The sequence below is a fragment of the Lissotriton vulgaris genome, chromosome 9 (assembly GCF_964263255.1).
Source record: "Lissotriton vulgaris chromosome 9, aLisVul1.2, whole genome shotgun sequence".
NCBI lineage: Eukaryota > Metazoa > Chordata > Amphibia > Caudata > Salamandridae > Lissotriton > Lissotriton vulgaris.
This window is the reverse complement of record NC_141697.1, coordinates 327011569-327029567: the sequence shown is the minus strand read 5'-3', so window position 1 is coordinate 327029567 and position 17999 is coordinate 327011569. Positions and strand designations below refer to the sequence as shown.

The 17999-nt window shown below is 46.7% G+C and overlaps 1 protein-coding gene across 2 annotated transcripts in view; it reads right to left on the bottom strand.

Annotated features, from left to right (window-relative positions):
* The window catches only part of TTC8 (tetratricopeptide repeat domain 8), a 260914-nt gene that overhangs the window by 81231 nt on the left and 161684 nt on the right, over window positions 1-17999 (bottom strand). For both annotated transcript variants that reach the window (XM_086937626.1, XM_086937627.1), the window contains one exon: window positions 13755-13877. In XM_086937626.1, the coding sequence (XP_086793752.1) occupies window positions 13755-13877 (123 nt within the window). The remainder of the gene's footprint in view (window positions 1-13754; window positions 13878-17999) is intronic.

Sequence of the window (17999 nt, the reverse complement as noted above, 5' to 3'; positions counted from 1 at the left end):
TGGGTGTAAAACAAAAGTTCCACGCAGTCTTCCACCCCCAGTCTGCTGGACTAGTTGAACGGCATAACGCCACACTGAAACTAAAATTGGCCAAAATAGTAGCTACCACAGGACTGAAATGGCCAGACGCACTTCCCCTGGCATTGCTTTCAATGCGTTCCACCCCCACCAAACACCACTTAACGCCATACGAGGTTGTTTTCGGCCGGCCTATGAATGTCTGGTCTGCACCGAAACCAACTTCCATTCATGACGTCCCGGACGTCCTAATGTCTGATTACTTATGTCAGTTGACTAAAACGCTGTCTGTTATCCATCAACAGGTGCTGCATGCCATCCCTGACACTTCCAGGGGTCCCGGACACACCATTCAGCCTGGGGATTTCGTCCTGATCCGGAATTTCCAGCGTGCCAAGAGTCTGGAACCCCGGTGGACGGGCCCCTGGCAAGTCCTCATCACCACCCGAACAGCACTACGGGTGGAGGGAAAACGCAACTGGCTGCATGCACACCACTGTAAGAAGATCTCCTCGACCCTGACCTCGACCGAAAACATCGACAACCAAGAAGAGCTCCTGAACAAGGACCGACCATCACTAACCTGCTATCCTGATACCGACACACTTGAACTTTCAAAATTCTCTGATCCCACAGTGCCATCGAAAGAAGGGTATTTCCTGCGTCGAAAGGAGGGAGTCTCGGCTAAGTAGACCACGGACTGAGTTAAATCTCAGAACGGTGACCTAAACACTACCAAGGGTTACCCGGAGAGAAGCAAAACAAAGTCTGTGGTTCTGCCCGCTACCGAGCCCCTTGAAGGTGATGGAAGCGCCAGATAAGAAGATGATGGAAGCGCCAAATAAGAAGATGATGAAGGAAACAGGAAATACCCACCGCAGAAACCCAAAAGCAGACAGACTCCATAGCCCAAAGACTATCGCGCTCTTCATCACAATCCTCTTCTGCTTTCTCCTCATGACCACACTCTGGATTGTGGAAGAAAATGCACCTGCTCACGAAACGTTCCTGACCACTGTCCAGCCTACCACCATGAAGGAACATTATCTGATCTCGCTCTCTCCCCAACTCAGAGAGAGGCGAAAGGAATTTTGGAATAACTCCTTCGTACAACTACTTCACCAGCAAAACCTTGCCACCAATGCCACCAACTGTTGGATCTGTGGGTTGCTACCCCACGCCACTGGACACTCGATACCATTCATCCCTTCACCTTTCTCAGTTCACGGTTCCTGTCTTGCCTGGCTGATGCTTCTGCAAGAAAGCTTTAAGGACAATGCCACCTCCAGCAAAACGGTAACGCATTTCTACCACGGGGTCTGGCGGAACAGAACAAAACCACACTTCTGCCCGCAGACCAACAACAACACAATCCACTTAGACATCCCTGCTAAAGAACAAGTTGAAATACAAGTGTTCAATAATCCAACCAGAACCACCTTCTCCTACCTGCGAAAACGAACGGCTGCCACTCTGACTGTGGCCCTGTCAGTCATCAACGTCACCGGCCACATGTGCCTGGAAGGGCTTGGGACTCAGCTGGTAGGCCACAGTGCCTGCCGGTTTTCTAGAACTCTGGACTCTGCCGACCCACCTTCCTTTGTGGCATCTCCAAACATGTATTTCGTCTGCGGCACGAAGGCTTACACCTGGCTCCCCAAAGGCTGGGGGGGCACTTGTTTCATTTCCTTCATCCTTCCTCCGACTTATGTGGCACCAGCAAATCATCACAGACAAAAACGAGCCAAGGACATCGAACAAGCCGATTCAACAGGAGCGCAATTCATCGATGCTATGAAAGGACTAGTCCCCCTCTGGGGCCCAATGGCAAACAGCCGTGCCATCCGACATCTGACTCAAGCAGTTGAGACAACAATGAACATCACGGCTGGTATCCTTGCTAACAACACCGCTGAACTTCAAGCGGTCCGCTTGGTGGCCCTCCAGAACCGCCTTGTCCTGGATGTGGTTCTTGCAGACCGTGGTGGAGCATGCCGCATCATTGGGTCCAGCTGCTGCACATACATACCGGACAACTCACCCTCAGTGTACAAAGCCATCGAACATCTTCACAGACTCTCTTCAGAAGTACACCAGGAACAAGAAGAATGGTCGCTTGGTGGTTGGTTCTGGAACACCGTTAAGAACTGGGGTTGGAGACTGTTCACCATTATCCTGATTCCTGTAGTTGTGATGAGCGGTCTATGCTTAGGAATTCAATGTCTGCCACCTCTGTGTTCATTATGTGCAAATTGTATTTGCCCTAAGACTGTGGACTTTGAAAACGAACGTATGAGAGCAATATATGATGCCGAGGTTAGGAATTTGATGAAGATTGACATTGAGTAAGCAAGTCGGCTAAGATATGTTGAAAAGGGAGGACTGTTAAAGATTAGACTGCAAAACGTCAACATTATCGGCGCCATCTTGCCCCTTTCCAAGCCCATTCGTGCGCGTAAGCGGCAGCCATTTTGAACACCATGGCCTCCCTGCCCCTCACTGATAGCCAGCGCGTCTCTCTCTCTCTTAACCTCGCAAGCATTCCCCCACACACTGACAACCCCCGCTCTCTCATGCCTTGGGTCATAAACCCCTCTTCAAGTGCAGCTTCACCACGGAATCCCATCCTGTTCCCAGCGCGACACCTCCCCTCATTCCTTTCATGGCCTCAAACCCTTTTGATGCAAACCCCCTTTTCCTGTGTCCCCGTTTGTCTTCCTTGTTCCCAGGCCGCCACCTGGCTCTGCGGATACTGTTTATTACCCCGTACAGTAGGAAGCTTCCCCTCCCCATCAAAAGACCCCCGAACCGATCAAAGCCCCCACCCCATGAGATCCGATCAACCCTATGCATTCCGTGAATCGGCGGAATGCCCTGCTGTGCGACAACCACCACCTGTTGTGATCGGGGTGGGGAATCCAACTGTAAATGTATGTGGGAAAGGGTCTGAAGGGGAGATTCCGAGGATGTTCTTTCAAGTACTAAAGTATTGCGAGAATGTGTTATGTACAATAAAGGTCGTAAACCCTAGTATAAGAGGCCAGGCCTCAGAGATGTGGTTAGAGCACCTCGTGACGATACTTGCTGTCTGAATTGATGTGTTCTCCTCCGGAGAGAATAAAATCCTCGTTTCCTGCCTTCCAGTCTCCAGCGCCTGCTTCTTCATTGATTAATATTGGTGGGTCATAGAGGCGATACCGCCGGGCAACATAAAAGGGTCTTTGGTTACCGGTTGTCTTTGGAACCCTTTTTAACAGAGTCACACACCTCCCAGCCACCCACACACACACACTCAGTCTCCCATTCAAATACTTGGGCAACCAATCAATAACCCATATAGCCACTCATATAGCTACTGATCAACACATGCAGCAGCTTACACAACAACAGACATACTGATGCACACATTCAGACAGTTTAGTTACTAACCCATGCATTTAGGGAGACACATTTAATCACTCACTCATACAGTCAGTCATGCACCTACAAAATCCTTCATCCAGATACTTATACATCCACTCATTCTTCAATATGTAAAACATATTTAGACTTCACATAAACACAGTCACTGGATGATGTCAACAGTGATTTCAAATGAGATGTCATCAGTGATGTCACTGACCATGTCATGAATGATGTAATATGTGACATCATCAGCAGTGGATTGCGGGTGCGGGAAATATAGTTAGTACAACTAACTATATAGGAGCAATTTCAATGGGTTTTTAAATGCTAATTCCTAACTATATAAGGCCTGAAACCTATTGTTTTTTAATTGAATTTGCAAGGTTTTTAAAATGCGAATTCCTAACTAATTAAGGTGATTAAGGTAAGTTCTGTACTATGGTGGCATCTGAAGCCAAACTGAGATGTGTCCAAATGGTCGTGTTCCTCGATGAAGGCTGTCAGTGGAGAATGAATTGCTTTATCAATAATTTTTGCAGAGAAACGAAGACGGGAAATAGGCCAGAATTGTTTAGGTTTGAAGGGTCCAGATTTGACTTCTTAAGAAGGGGGAGAATGAAAGCGAATACCCATTTTAGTAGAAAGGCGCCAGTACGGAGTACCTGACTGAAAGTTTTCGAAAGGTGTTCTGAAATGATTTTAGGTGCAAGAAGAATGATTTTTGGGGGACATGGGCCCAGGGGTAACCCGATATTATTTGAGTCACGAGTCTCAATACTTGAGTTGGGGAAAGAGCAGAAAAAGAGGATAGGATCCCATGATCTTCAATACATCAATGATACAGTTCGGCCAACGGGTTCTATTTCTTTGTAGCAGTATCACATTGAATCCAAGATGAATCAGTTCTCCCAGATATTCTTCAGACACGCTGATTGATTGCTCATAGTATCATAAGGAAATAACAGAAGGCCACAGATAAATAATGTAGCTTAATATCGACACCCCATGAGGTTCTGTAAGCCCAGACAGAATTATACGGCGTGCCACCTCCGCCAAGTACCTTCTTTTGATTCCGGTATTGGAGAAGAGTATATTGAGAGTGACACCATTGAATTAGCCTGACACAAAGTCATTTAAATGCATGACTCAATGCTTAACAATTAGGCCATTAATATGATGCACATGGGGGTAGCTTTCCATAAGTGAAACAAGGACCAGCTGTACATAAATCAATCAAGCGTGGCTCACAAGGGGTAGTTGGGAACCAACTGCAAGGCTGTACCTGTCCATCGACTGTACAAGATTTTTAGGTCTCGGCCTGCGTAGGCTGCGCTTGCGCAGTCTCGCTGGCGAGATTTTATGTTTTCTAGTATGGGGGTTGAATTCGCCTCTCTTCTAAATTAGCTGGCTTCCTAAACGGAGGCCAGCCATTGGAGAAGACGGGCATCTGTCCATTTAAGCCCAGTCTTTTTCGGATTGAGGGGCGTGTTTTTTCGGTCCTTTCTCTCCGTGACCTCATCGGACCAAACACGCCCCCCAGTCTGAAAAGGACGGGGCTTAGATCCAAAGAAGAACCATTTGTCTGTAAGCCCCATCCTGGCAGCAATCGATAATTTCGGACCATGTTTAAAAGTAGATAAAGTTCCCTTTAGTCGAGGGCTACTTAATAAAAACCCCAAAAGTATTACTGTCTAATGCACAACACATCTAGCACCACGTATTTAAGCAGCTCGACAGAGGAAAGTAATTAAACTAATCGTATGTATATCCATGTATTTTTAAATACATTTGTTGCATTTGTGATCTCTTAGGCTGAATATGTCCCTGGACAACTTTGAAAATGGGTTTCCCTATTACACTTTCAGTAGGAAGTTGCCGCTGTCTGTACATTGACGAGAAGGCATTACTTCTTCAAATTGGCTGACTCACTGCGTACGGATTAGCGAGTCTCCGAGAGAAATTCTTGTCCTTCCTTTCTGCCAAAGCTCTCATCTAATTTGTGTCCTTTGACTGACTGTCCGGCACGCATGCGCTCTAGGCGCTGCCGGAGGGGGATGGTTTTGATCTGCTACTTTCCTTCACTTCCTTGCGTCCCCACTCCGCCCCTGTCCGGCGGCCGCCAGTGGTCATAGAAACTGCTTGCTCCGCAGAGCGGCTTGATACCCCGGATGTGAGAACCTGGCTGAGGGGCTGCGGCTGCCGGCCTTGAAAGTTAGCGGGACTCTTTGGGTTGCAGCCCCCTCTCGCTCCGAGCGATCGCTGCGCACGCCCCGGGCGGCAGGCTAGCGCCAGGGGCCCCTGACCCGACCTCGGTGGACGCAGCCATGAGCAACTCCCGCAACAACCGTGTGATGGTGGAGGGCGTGGGCGCCGTGTCTCCTGTGGGCACGACTGGAAGTGGGGCAAGCAGGACGGCGGCTAGGGACACATAGGCACTGTGCACAGCTTTGAGAGCCCCGAGGAGGAGGTGGTGGTCTAGGAAAATGGCACCGCTGCCAACTACCGCTGCTCGGAAGCTTACGACCTACGCATCCTGGACAGTGCTCCCACAGGTGACAGAGCCTGCAGGGGCTGAGGGAGCAACATGTCGGTGCAATGTTTGAGGGTACTGCATGCATTATTGGAGCGTGAGTTACTGAAAGACAGATATAAAACGTGTTTGTGATGGGAACTTGGGTGCAGAGATATCTCAAGTAGATGGCACCCTACGGGAAATTGCAACCTAGATCTCGCAAAGGAGCCAGTCATGTAGGCTCCCGTACAACCTTTTCTTTAACTCATATGCAAACTGCTTTAATTTAATTACCTCTATTTGCAGCTTGTCGGTCAGGTGTTTTCAACTTTTTGATGTGGCTCTGTGTGTGTGGCTCTGTGTGTGTGTGTGGCTCTGTGTGTGTGTGTGGCTCTGTGTGTGTGTTTGGCTCTGTGTGTGTGTGTGGCTGTGTATGTGTGTGTGTGTGTGTGTGTGCTGTGTGTGTGTGGCTGTGTATGTGTGTGTGTGTGTGTGTGGCGCTGTGTGTGTGTGTGGCGCTGTGTGTGTGTGTGTGTGGCGCTGTGTGTGTGTGTGGGGGGGGGGCTCTGTGTGTGTGGCTCTGTGTGTGTGGGGGGGGGGCTCTGTGTGTGTGGCTCTGTGTGTGTGTGGAGGGGGCTCTGTGTGTGTGGTTCTGTGTGTGTGGCTCTGTGTGTGTGTGGCTCTGTGTGTGTGGGGGGGCTCTGTGTGTGGGGGGGGCTCTGTGTGTTGGGGGTTCTGTGTGTTGGGGGTTCTGTGTGTGGGGGGCTCTGTGTGTGGGGGGCTCTGTGTGTGGGGGGCTCTGTGTGTGGGGGGGCTCTGTGTGTGTTGGGGGGTTCTGTGTGTGTTGGGGGGTTCTGTGTGTGTTGGGGGGTTCTGTGTGTGTTGGGGGGTTCTGTGTGTGTTGGGGGTTCTGTGTTGGGGGTTCTGTGTTGGGGGGTTCTGTGTGTGTGGCTGTGTGTGTGTGTGTGGCTGTGTGTGTGTGTGTGGCTCTGTGTGTGCGTGTGTGGCTCTGTGTGTGTGTGGCTCTGTGTGTGCGTGTGTGGCTCTGTGTGTGCGTGTGTGGCTCTGTGTGTGCGTGTGTGGCTCTGTGTGTGCGTGTGGCTCTGTGTGTGTGGCTCTGTGTGTGTGGCTCGGTGTGTGTGTGGCTGTGTGTGTGTGTGTGTGTGTGTGGCTCTATGTGTGTGGCTCGGTGTGTGTGTGGCTCGGTGTGTGTGTGTGGATCTGTGTGTGTGTGGATCTGTGTGTGTGTGTGGCTCTGTGTGTGTGTGTGGCTCTGTGTGTGTGTGGCTCTGTGTGTGTGTGTGGCTGTGTGTGTGTGTGGCTCTGTGTGTGTGTGTGGCTCTGTGTGTGTGTGTGGCTCTGTGTGTGTGTGTGGCTCTGTGTGTGTGTGTGGCTCTGTGTGTGTGTGTGGCTCTGTGTGTGTGTGTGGCTCTGTGTGTGTGGCTCTGTGTGTGTGGGTGTGTGTGTGTGTGTGTGTGTGTGTGGCTCTGTGTGTGTGGCTCTGTGGGTGGCTCTGTGGGTGTGGCTCTGTGTGTGGGAGGTTCTGTGTGTGTGTGGCTCTCTACTACTCTCTAATGCTTACCTATTGCCATTGTAAATGACAATACCATATATTTATCGGTTAAAAAAAAAAAGAATAAATGAAAAACATGACATTTGCAATGCCAATAGCTCTAACTTTAACAAAGACGAGACCATTGCATTGTAAATGCTTGTTTTAAAATCGGTCACCGGTCCCAGGAGGGGACGCAACGGCCAACAGCACGCCGCTTGGACCAGCACTCACCTGCACAGCGCCGCTGGGCTCCTGACGTTGTGGTCGCCCCCGCCGCCGTGCAGCACCACCACACGGCCGCAGAGCGGGGCGGACCACAACTCCCAGCCTGCCTGGACACAACTCCGCCCACTTCCTGCAGACAGCGCCAGGAGGCGCAGAAAAGGAGACAGCTCCCACTGCGGAGCGGGGGGCATTGAAAATCGGTCACCGGTCCCAGGAGGGGACGCAACAACCAACAGCACGCCGCTTGGACCAGCACTCACCTGCACAGCGCCGCTGGGCTCCTGACGTTGTGGTCGCCCCCGCCGCCGTGCAGCACCACCACACGGCCGCAGAGCGGGGCGGACCACAACTCCCAGCCTGCCTGGACACAACTCTGCCCACTTCCTGCAGACAGCGCCAGGAGGCGCAGAAAAGGAGACAGCTCCCTCCGCATCGCGGACGCGCGCGGGCTGAGCCCGGGCAGAGGGCGGGCCGTCTAAGGCCATCCAGGGACGACCAGGGACGGGACGGGCCACATCCCTAACATCACACCATGGGTAAGCGCAAACTCGTGACATCGGTGGTGGGCGAAGTAAAAGCTAAGGTTCCTAAAGACACTACCAGCATCATTACGTACCTGACTACAAAAGTGGATGAACTATCTACTCAGATTGCTGAGTCTGAGCGCGAGCTGGGTCTTGAAACTGCCCCAGCTAGCGCAAATACTTCAAATTCCTCCACTATTAACTGTATCCCGCTGGAACCCAGGGTCATTATTGAGTCATGCAGACCCATTACGCCCCAATCCTCCACTGTGCTACCGACCCCGGTATTATCAGAAACAATAACACTACCTCCAATGTTGGGTCCGGAGGGTTCAGGAATCACTTCAAGCACTCAGCCTGGAGCTCAACGTGCTATGTATATTACTGAAGAGTGCATTTCGTCCTTACTTGAAAAACTTTTCACGGACAGACTTGAATCTATCCTAATCCAGATTGCCACAGACATCACTGAAACCTTAAAGGATTGTGTAAAGGACCTTTTGGCGAAATGTGAGTGAATTAATGATTTTGTAAACACTCAGGTTCCCTCTTCATCTGTACAAAAATCATTGTGTCCAATAGGTGCACAGGTTTCTGCTCCAAACGTTGGTGGGCCACCAGTTAATATAGCCATCACGGCTTCTAAGAAAGTTAATGATAATCCCGTGCTAAATAATGGACAAGTTGATAAGGGAATCGTCACGCCTTTGCTGGATGTTATACCTACCTTAACTCCACCAGTAAGGCCAAGAGGTCCACAGGGGGGACGGATGGGACTGGTACCGCCAGTTAATCTACCCCCTGATGCAACTCCATTTGTCGCTATATTGGTTAACGTACCTAAACTTGCTGATGGGGAAGTAGAACATCATGAAACCCTACTTAAGAATGTCAAGAATTGGTGCAATGCTAATTGTACGGGTGAAGGTAACATCGCAGACAACATCCTGACAGGAAGAAGGGTCAATTGGGTGGGCAACACTAAGAAGTGTGCTGCAGGAGACTGTGTAATTGTTAATTTTAAATCTAGAAATGTCTCCAGCCGTCTCTTTTGGGATGATTCCCCATTGGACCCAGTAGGTAAGGGGGTCCGTGCGATGCCCTTGGGCTTCTTCTATCCCCCAGTTCATAGGATAGGCAGAGGTGTGAACATTAGGCCACAACATGTTATTAATGCAAGGGTTGAAGACCGACAAACGCCTTCACAAGTAAACCAATGGGTGACAAAGCAACCCAGGGCTGGTAGTTCAGTTAATACTGCAAGGTACATGCCTACTAATGACTTCATTCTTTCGAATAGATTCTCGGCTCTAGCTGAGCAGATAGATATTGACTGACTAGAGCACGAACACAATAGCATGAACATACATCCCCTCATTGATTCATCATGTAGCCCGCCACTTGGAGCTGCGAATGACCCAATAGTTCCAGGACGGGGAAATGTCAGGTTACTTTCCTGGAACATTGCAGGTCTTCGCGCTAAGCAGGATGACCCAGTGTGGTTACAAAAGTTAAAAGAACATGATATTATAGCCTTACAGGAAACTTGGGCTAGGGACAATGCTTTCTGGCTGGATGGTTATATATCCTTTTTTGTAAAAGCACAGAGTTCCTTGGCGGGAAGGGATAAAGGGGGCTTGTTGCTTCTGGTTTCAGTTAATTTGGATGGTAGCGTTAAGGAAATCCCCTGCCCCTCACATCATTTTCAGTTGCTGGAAATCCATTTAGCGGATAAGAACAAGATAGTCCTTGTTAATTGTTATAATTCCATGCAAGGGGGTCCCCCGAATTTTGTTTTAGAAGGTTTATCTTCTTTTTTAAGCAATTACATGTCAAAACAAACCACTTTTGTGCAACTCATATTGATGGGTGATTTTAATGTTCATTTGTGTGGGCTTCATTGCCAGATCGTGGATGATACTGGTCCAGAATATACGACTTTACCTCATTTTGAGCATAGCCAAAAGGGAGTAGCAATGGAAGACCTGCTATCATCTAATGATCTATTCGAACCAGGGTTTGTTGACTTAAACGATCGTGTGGTCACATATAATGCAAGGGGAAGTGAATCTACTATTGATTACTTTTTTATGTCCCCTGGTCTTCTCCGTTTTGTATTGTTTTATAATGCCATTGTAAGTGGATTCAGTGATCATAACCCGGTATTGTTAGTATTGGACGCCTCCACTGGTTTAACCAAAGGGGCCAAGAGGGCCACTGCTATAAAGGATGTAAAGAGTAAAGACCAGGGTAGACGTCTTAAATGGTGTAATGTCTGTCCCGAGGACTTCCTAGGTCAGATTGAGCAAAATATGCACGTGGAACTTGATATATGCAGGGATTTGGACAAGGGGCGAGGTAGTCACCGCTTTTGAGGCTATCTGTGCTAGAGTGGAATCAGAGCTTACAGCTAAACCAAGGAGGGGTCCTCCCCCAGCATTTGGCTGGTTCGATCATACATGCTCTAAGCCACATTCCGCTCTGATGAAAGCCCTTAAATGTTCTCCCAGAGATAAACCACTGGTAGCTCTATTAAGGAAGAAATATACCTTGGCGGTAAAGTCTCGAAAAAAGGTCATTAAAGAAGAAGCCTGGGTTTCTTTAATGGATTCCACTACCCTTAAACAAAGTTCCAAATTCTGGTCCATAATCAATAATCCTCTATTTGCCCAATCAATGAACTCAGATCTAGAGGTTAACATTCCTGAAGTAGAGTGGCTAAAACACTTCTCTAATATATACGGAAGTTACGAAACTGTTGAGACATTCCTTGTGCCACCTTTGTCAACTTCATCTCCTAAATTAAATTTCAGCAGAGGTGAAGTAGAGGTAGCATTAAAAGGTTCAGCTGCTAATAAAGCCCCCGGTCCAGATGGGGTTCCTCTGGATCTTTATAAATCAAATCCTGAGATGTGGGCTGAAATACTAGCAAATGTTTTTAATTGCGTACTCGAGGGGGGTTTTCCTAAAAACTGGGCCTGTTCAATTATAGTCCCTATTTTTAAAAAGGGCCAAAGAAGCGACCCTAAATGCTACCGCCCTATATCCTTGCTGGATTCTTCGATGAAGGTACTTGGTAAAGTGTTATTGGCAAAAATTAATAAGTGGTCTCTGGAGAATGACATTTTAACAGATGTCCAGTATGGGTTCCGTATAGGAAGAGGTACAGAGGATCAGTGTTTAAATCTCCACATGCTAATATCAAAATATACAACAGCAGCAAAGGGGTCAATTTATGTTGCATTTATGGACCTGTCCACGGCTTTTGATTTAGTTAATCGTGCTCGGCTGTGGACCATGCTATTAAAACTGGGTCTTGACCCTCCGCTTGTATATTTCCTGGCTGAACTCCATAAAGACCTTAAAGCATCGATCAGAATGGACCAAAATGGTAACCGCACAGACTGGTTTAAATCAAGCAGAGGTGTACGGCAAGGCTGTATCCTTGCCCCTATGTTGTTCACTTTGTATATAAATGCATTAGAGGGAAGCCTTTTAACTGCTACTCTGGATACACCGCGTGCAGGGGACACCCGCATCCCCGTTCTCCTGTACGCGGACTATGCCGCTTTGATAGCGCGGACACATTTAGGCCTACAGAGTTTTAAATGCATTTAGCGAATTCATGTCATCTCTTGACTTAGTGGTAAACAACTCTAAATCCCATGTCATGGTGTTTGGGGCTGCTAAAAATAACACTAAATCTTTCATTTGTAACAATGAGGTGATCACTAATGTCAAGATCTTTACATACCTTGGTGTCATTTTTGATACCAAGGGTAGCTGGAGCCCTCAAATTATAGCAAAAACCAAAGCAGTGAGGAGCTCGGCAAACGCAATTGTGAGTTTCTCAAGGAGACTTGGAGGGAAACCAAGTGGTGCACTTTTTGTTTGTATAAGGCTAAAACATTGTCAATAGCCAGGTACGGTGCAGGCTTATGGGGCTATACGAACAAAAAGACCATCCAAAGGGAGGAAAATAAGTTCCTGCGGTCTATATTAGGCCTCCCTCAATCGACAGCCACATTTTCAGTCCATCAGGAGCTTGGAATGGGGTACATTGCGGATATGCTCTCAATGGCACCCATTCTTCTTTGGATCAGGACTTGGACCAATAACAACTTAGGTCTGAACCACAAAGTACTGTTGGACTGTCTAAAATTGGAAAAATTTAAGGACATTGCTTGGTTTTCATACATTTATAAATGCTCTTTGGAACTTGGTCGCCCCGAGATATTTTCTGCCCCGATGGGTTTGAAAAAATCTGATTTAGACTGGGTTAAGCTCCATTTCTGTAAAATGAAGTTCATGCAGAGGGAGGAACAGCAACTTACAAAGCCCACAGTTAGAGCCCATTTTTTGACTATTACTTGCTTAACCATTCAACCGTATCTTGCTACAGTTAACATCCCGTTTCACAGGTGGCTTCTGGTTAAATTTCGGTTTAACCAGATTTATACGTTTCTCTGTGACAGTCATGTTTGGTTTAAGCAGGAGGATGCTCCTGTGTGCAATTGTGACAATTTCTCACTGCAAGACAATATGCACCTAATGCTGTTCTGCCACTTCTTTAATATGCCCAGACAAAAATACTTGGTGCCTTTACTGAAGGACAAAGCCTTCCTCCAGGCAAAACCAGCTCTCCTGTATATGCAAATGTTAGACTCACCATTGGTTATGTTTAGCGTGGCTAACTATCTAGTTGCCGCAGTTAGAATTAGGAGAAGGCGATTGCAAATGTAATTGGGGGTCTGTGCTGGAGGTTGAAATGTGTTCTTTTTATCTGTAAAATTTTTAGCTGTACAGTACTTTTTTAACCTGTTTTTAAAATAGATATGTAATTTGATATTGATTGATGTATACATAATTACTATGAAATTGAAATGCCTTTTAAATTGTTTGTAGTATGCTTTTGTGATTTTTAACTAAATCGAATAAAGTGGTTTTTGACTTTGACTTTGACTTAAAAGAAGGAGGAGAAATTATGAACAATGGATTAAAAAAAGCCCACTTGTTTTTAGTTTAACAATATCAGATTTTGAACCCTTATACAAACATTTGCCTTAACCATTTGTATATATTTCGACGTGATGTATCATCATTACTCTTCCTGCACAAGCACTTTTTTTTAGTACTGCACCACTACTCAAACATTTGCTATATTTCTTTATTTATTACAACATGGATTGAATACAATAATACACATGCTTGATCCACCAGTTTGTCCATAGTTGTCTTTCCAAAAACGCTCTTTTTTTTTCAACATCCCTGTATATGCCTGAGCTTCAAATGAACCCAATCTAATGAGAATGTATTATGTGAAGTGTACTTTGCATTTGTACAAAAAGCAAGTATAAAAAGTTGTGTCTGCATTTTTCTTCAAAAATGTTTCTGGTGCACAACGTTTATCTTTACCTCAGCAGAATCTCTAGTGTCCCCTGAATCAGAACTCTTTGACAGGATGGCTTTGCTGAACAAATAATTGAGACATTACATTTAACACAAGAGGACCAACCTGTTCGAAGTGGTTTTTGCGCATTTCCAAAACTGCCAAATTATTGTATGCTTCGGCGTGGTCATTGTTATTTGCTAGGGCCAACTTGAAACACTGGTATGCCAAATTAAGGTCCCCAATTCCCTGAAAATCAAAAGGACATTATTACCTGCATGGTATCATACTGACATGCAAACAATCTCCATTCACCTTTAATTCTCATTAAGCGTGTTGGAAGTGTATTATTTAGCAACACCGCCAAATCGTATTATCAATGATGCTGGAAAATATTTTACTAAGAACAATAAAGCTGCACTCTTACTGAACACTCTTTACATGAACATCTGTGGGTTCAAATAAGGCTGTGGGTTCCAATAAGGCTAAAATCAAACCAGTGCAGCAGAACCCAAAAAATAAAAAGTAAGATATATTAGTTAGGAGCTTTCGCCAAATGTGCTTCTGGCAGTGCATGGATTCAAACCACCATATGGAAAGGGTATCTACTTGGCATCCTTGTTCTCCATCAGGCTCATGCGCAAATAATCATTACATTCATATAAATGGGCTATTAAGGCTTATGCATGCAATCTCATAGAAAAAACAAATGGAAACGGATAGGGTGGGAGTGTACAGTAAAGAAGGTGAACTGTCACCTTCAGCTGGATCAATGCTACTCACAATACCATCTAAGTTATGCAGTACCAACTAAGATCTTTTCATTCTTTCCACTAGCTTAGAGTGGGGCAAAGACTAAATGCTCTAACATTGATTTCCTAACTCTTCAGTAGCCCTCCTCCTTGAATGGTCAGGTGGTCATGTGTGTGCCTCATTTTATCATAAAAGCATCCATCACTCGTATCATAGAATAAGACGGTTCTTAACGGGCACTGGTATCTTCCTTTTGCAATAAAACATAGGGAGACAGAAGCACTGCTTGTGCTCTCAGCTAATTTTTAGGCACCATTCATCTTCGAGACGTGTTAGAGCGGTCTTCTGTGCACCACAAATACAGGACGCCGAAGATCCCAAGCTGTTGGAGGTGGGCTGAAATGGAAAACAATCCTGACATTTCTGAGGGGAAGTAGATACTCCTTATTCCCAAGGCCAAACCTTTGTGATCAATGAGTCCAGGAATTTATTTTCTACTCCAGAAAGAAGTTTAGTTGCAGTAGTTTAATTAATGGCACTGATTGTGGAATACTCTGGAGATTGTTTAAAAGTTCGCTGAACATTCTGGTAGGAAAACATATTGAGGGGTTGATCATGCAAGTATGATTAGACCAAAGATTCTCATCTTTTTGAGATGGCTGCTGTTGGGCATGGCGCTTCATAGCGGAATTACCTATAACTGTTTGCTTTTTCTCCTCCTGGTTTTTGCGGTTTCTCCTTCCGTGGCCTTAGGACTCTCGGCGCTTTCCCACTATAATGCAATGTAAAACTGCGCACACCCTTCCTATACATGGTAGGAAGTGGTGCTTACTTGATTGGTTTAGGTGTGGTACCTGTGAGTTCCCTGTGAAAAGGTACACCACATACCAAGGGCAGCTACTGCACAGCCTAATGGAGGGACGCAGCACGGATTGTACCACCCATCAGAATAGCCTTTCAAACATGTATCAAGCCTGCCATTGCAGGTCTGTGGGTGCAGAGTGATGTCTATGCACAGGTTGGCATTTGTAACTTATTGGCAAACCCTGAATGGGCATTCAACTACCACTTAAGTACCCCAAGGGTAAGCCCTGAGGGGCGGAGCAAGTAGTAGGCGAAAGGCAGGGCAGGTGCACAGGTAGTGAAGAACCCCCATGTGGGTTTTCCCTACCTAGGAGGGCGGCTCTTCCCTTTAGACAATGCATGGGCTTCCTGATTCTCCTTTAGTGACCTTAGAGCCCTGGACACTTTCCCAACTGTAATTAGAGTGCACCCGCCCTTCCTACACATGTTAGGATGTGGTGCTTACCTGATGTTTTTAAACATGTGTCAAAGCCTGCTATTGTAGGTCTGTGTGTGTGCAGTTGCACTTATGCTCAGAGTGGCCTTTCTAAACCACTGGGCATTCCTGAGGGGACCTTTCGCTACCATTAAGGCACCCCTGGGGTTCGTCTTAAGGGGTGAAGAAAGTGGTAGGTGGAAGGCAGGGCAGGTAAACTTGTGTTCCTTGCCCAGGTAGTGAAGAATCCCCATGTGTGTGTTCACTACCTATGAGGTTTGCTCTTCCACAGGTTAACATGGAGGAATCATTTAAATTACTTCAAGCTGCAATAATGGATTAAAGTGGAACAGCCTTGTAATGTTTCCTATCATTGGATTCACAATGACAAACCCTTTCATTTAGTAAAGAGGGATTTGTCATGAATAGCTTAGAAATGCCACTTCTATAAAGTACGCCTTCTGTTGCTCTAAAACTCTTTGTGTGCCTTTTGGTTTGACTTTGGCCCACACTGGAGGATGAGGGGGCACATCTGTATATTCCCCAGAGACAGCTATAAACATTGGGCATGTAACTGGAATGAAAGACTTCTGCCATTTGAGAGCCTGGCTGGATACATTGGAGTAAGAGGTTTAGACACTTCACATCTGGGAGCAGATCTTGGCCCTAATAAAGATTAAAAGATCTGCATTCCACGGCCCCATGGAAGATAGGAATTACATTTAGGGTAGACATCTGTGGTTCAAAGGGAACCCTCTGAACCACCTCCAACTTCAAGGTACACTACAGATAGAACTATTGGTGCCATACTTCAGCAGGAGAGAAAGTTCATTTGTGGGGAAGTGCGACCAGAGATCCTGGTACTGCGTGGTGCATACTGCTAGAGGAATCTGTTGTGCATAAGGAGGATTTCTGCCATTGGAAGGGACCATGCACCTTTCATGAATAATGCCTGGCCTGGGTGGACTACCTGCTGCTGTGTGGCACCCTTAAGTGTACTTTCCAAGAGCTAGTTGGCTTGCCCCTGTTCTACAGTGGATGTCTTAGGGACATAAAGGACCTTCCGTGAGGGCCCCACACCTTCTACTGGTGACACCTGGAGAGCGGTGCCCCCTTAAATGCCCAAATCGTCTACTGGATCCCAACTTGTAGTGCGGTGTGAGTGTGGACCTCAGAATTGTACCTAGAGACCCTATTGCCTTGTGTGGAGTTCCCAAAATAACTGACCGCATCTAAGGAGTGTGGCCATCAAGGGGGAAGATTTTCTTTATCTCCATCCCGGTACGGTACGTTGGTCGGGTGAGCTGGCTGGTGGAGTAGGGCTTGGATCACAGAGTCTGCATGTGCAATATAAACTCACCTGCCAGATATCAGTGCTCAGTGGCGTATGTGTTTGTGTACCCTCCATACGGGCCTGCCTAATATCCGTGGCACCGCAAATCGGTCATCAGTGAGTGTGTGGGAGTGACTGGCTGTTATCACTTACACCACACGGCAGTGTTTACACATTGATTCCTTGCCAAATATTAAGTTTGACATTGTTTTTTTACCCCTGTGGCCTTGGCCTAAGGTACTGCTTAAAAGTGTTGTCAATGTCTGTGTGTACACATTTCTGATATCATTGTTACCTGGGGTGCACCCTATAACTATGTGATACCGAATTATAATATTTGCAGGTGGGCTACGGTCTTACAATGTTTTGTACTGCATAAGGGTGTTGGGGGGTAAAATAGGATCTTTCCCACGTGTGCATATTACTGATGTTATAATGAACATTGTTGGGCCTAGAACTGCTAGTGATGTTTCCTAATATGATTTATGCTCAGAAATACATATTATTAATATTATACAGCTTATAGAGCGCCTGGTTACTCCAAACTGAGTGTTCCCGCGTGCTAGGACACCAGATTATTACTCAGCAGCTGGGCCAAAACCACCCACCCACCCTGCAGCCAGAGCCCCCTATGGAACAGCTACATGGGACCTATTTCCGGCCATCAGGAGGAGAACGGAAAAGCCACGTCTTAATTTTTTTCTGAAACACAGTCTCAGACAGGCACATTCTTCAGTCAAAAGAGAGGTCACTCCAGGCTTTTGCAACAAGGAAGCCGAAGGAACTCCCACGAGCCGGTACCTTCCGAACCTTAGGCACAATCACCTTTGCCGAGCCCAAGGACCTTAGGCAACGTGCAGGTCTATAGGCGGTAAGAAGGGGGGTGCAAAAAGCCAGGACCTTTCTTATTGAAGATCCTGTGAGAGAAACACAAGGCCTTAAAGGTCACTCTGGCCTGTATAGGAAGCCAATGTAATTTCCTCAGAGCCTCTCCTACCGGGGCCCG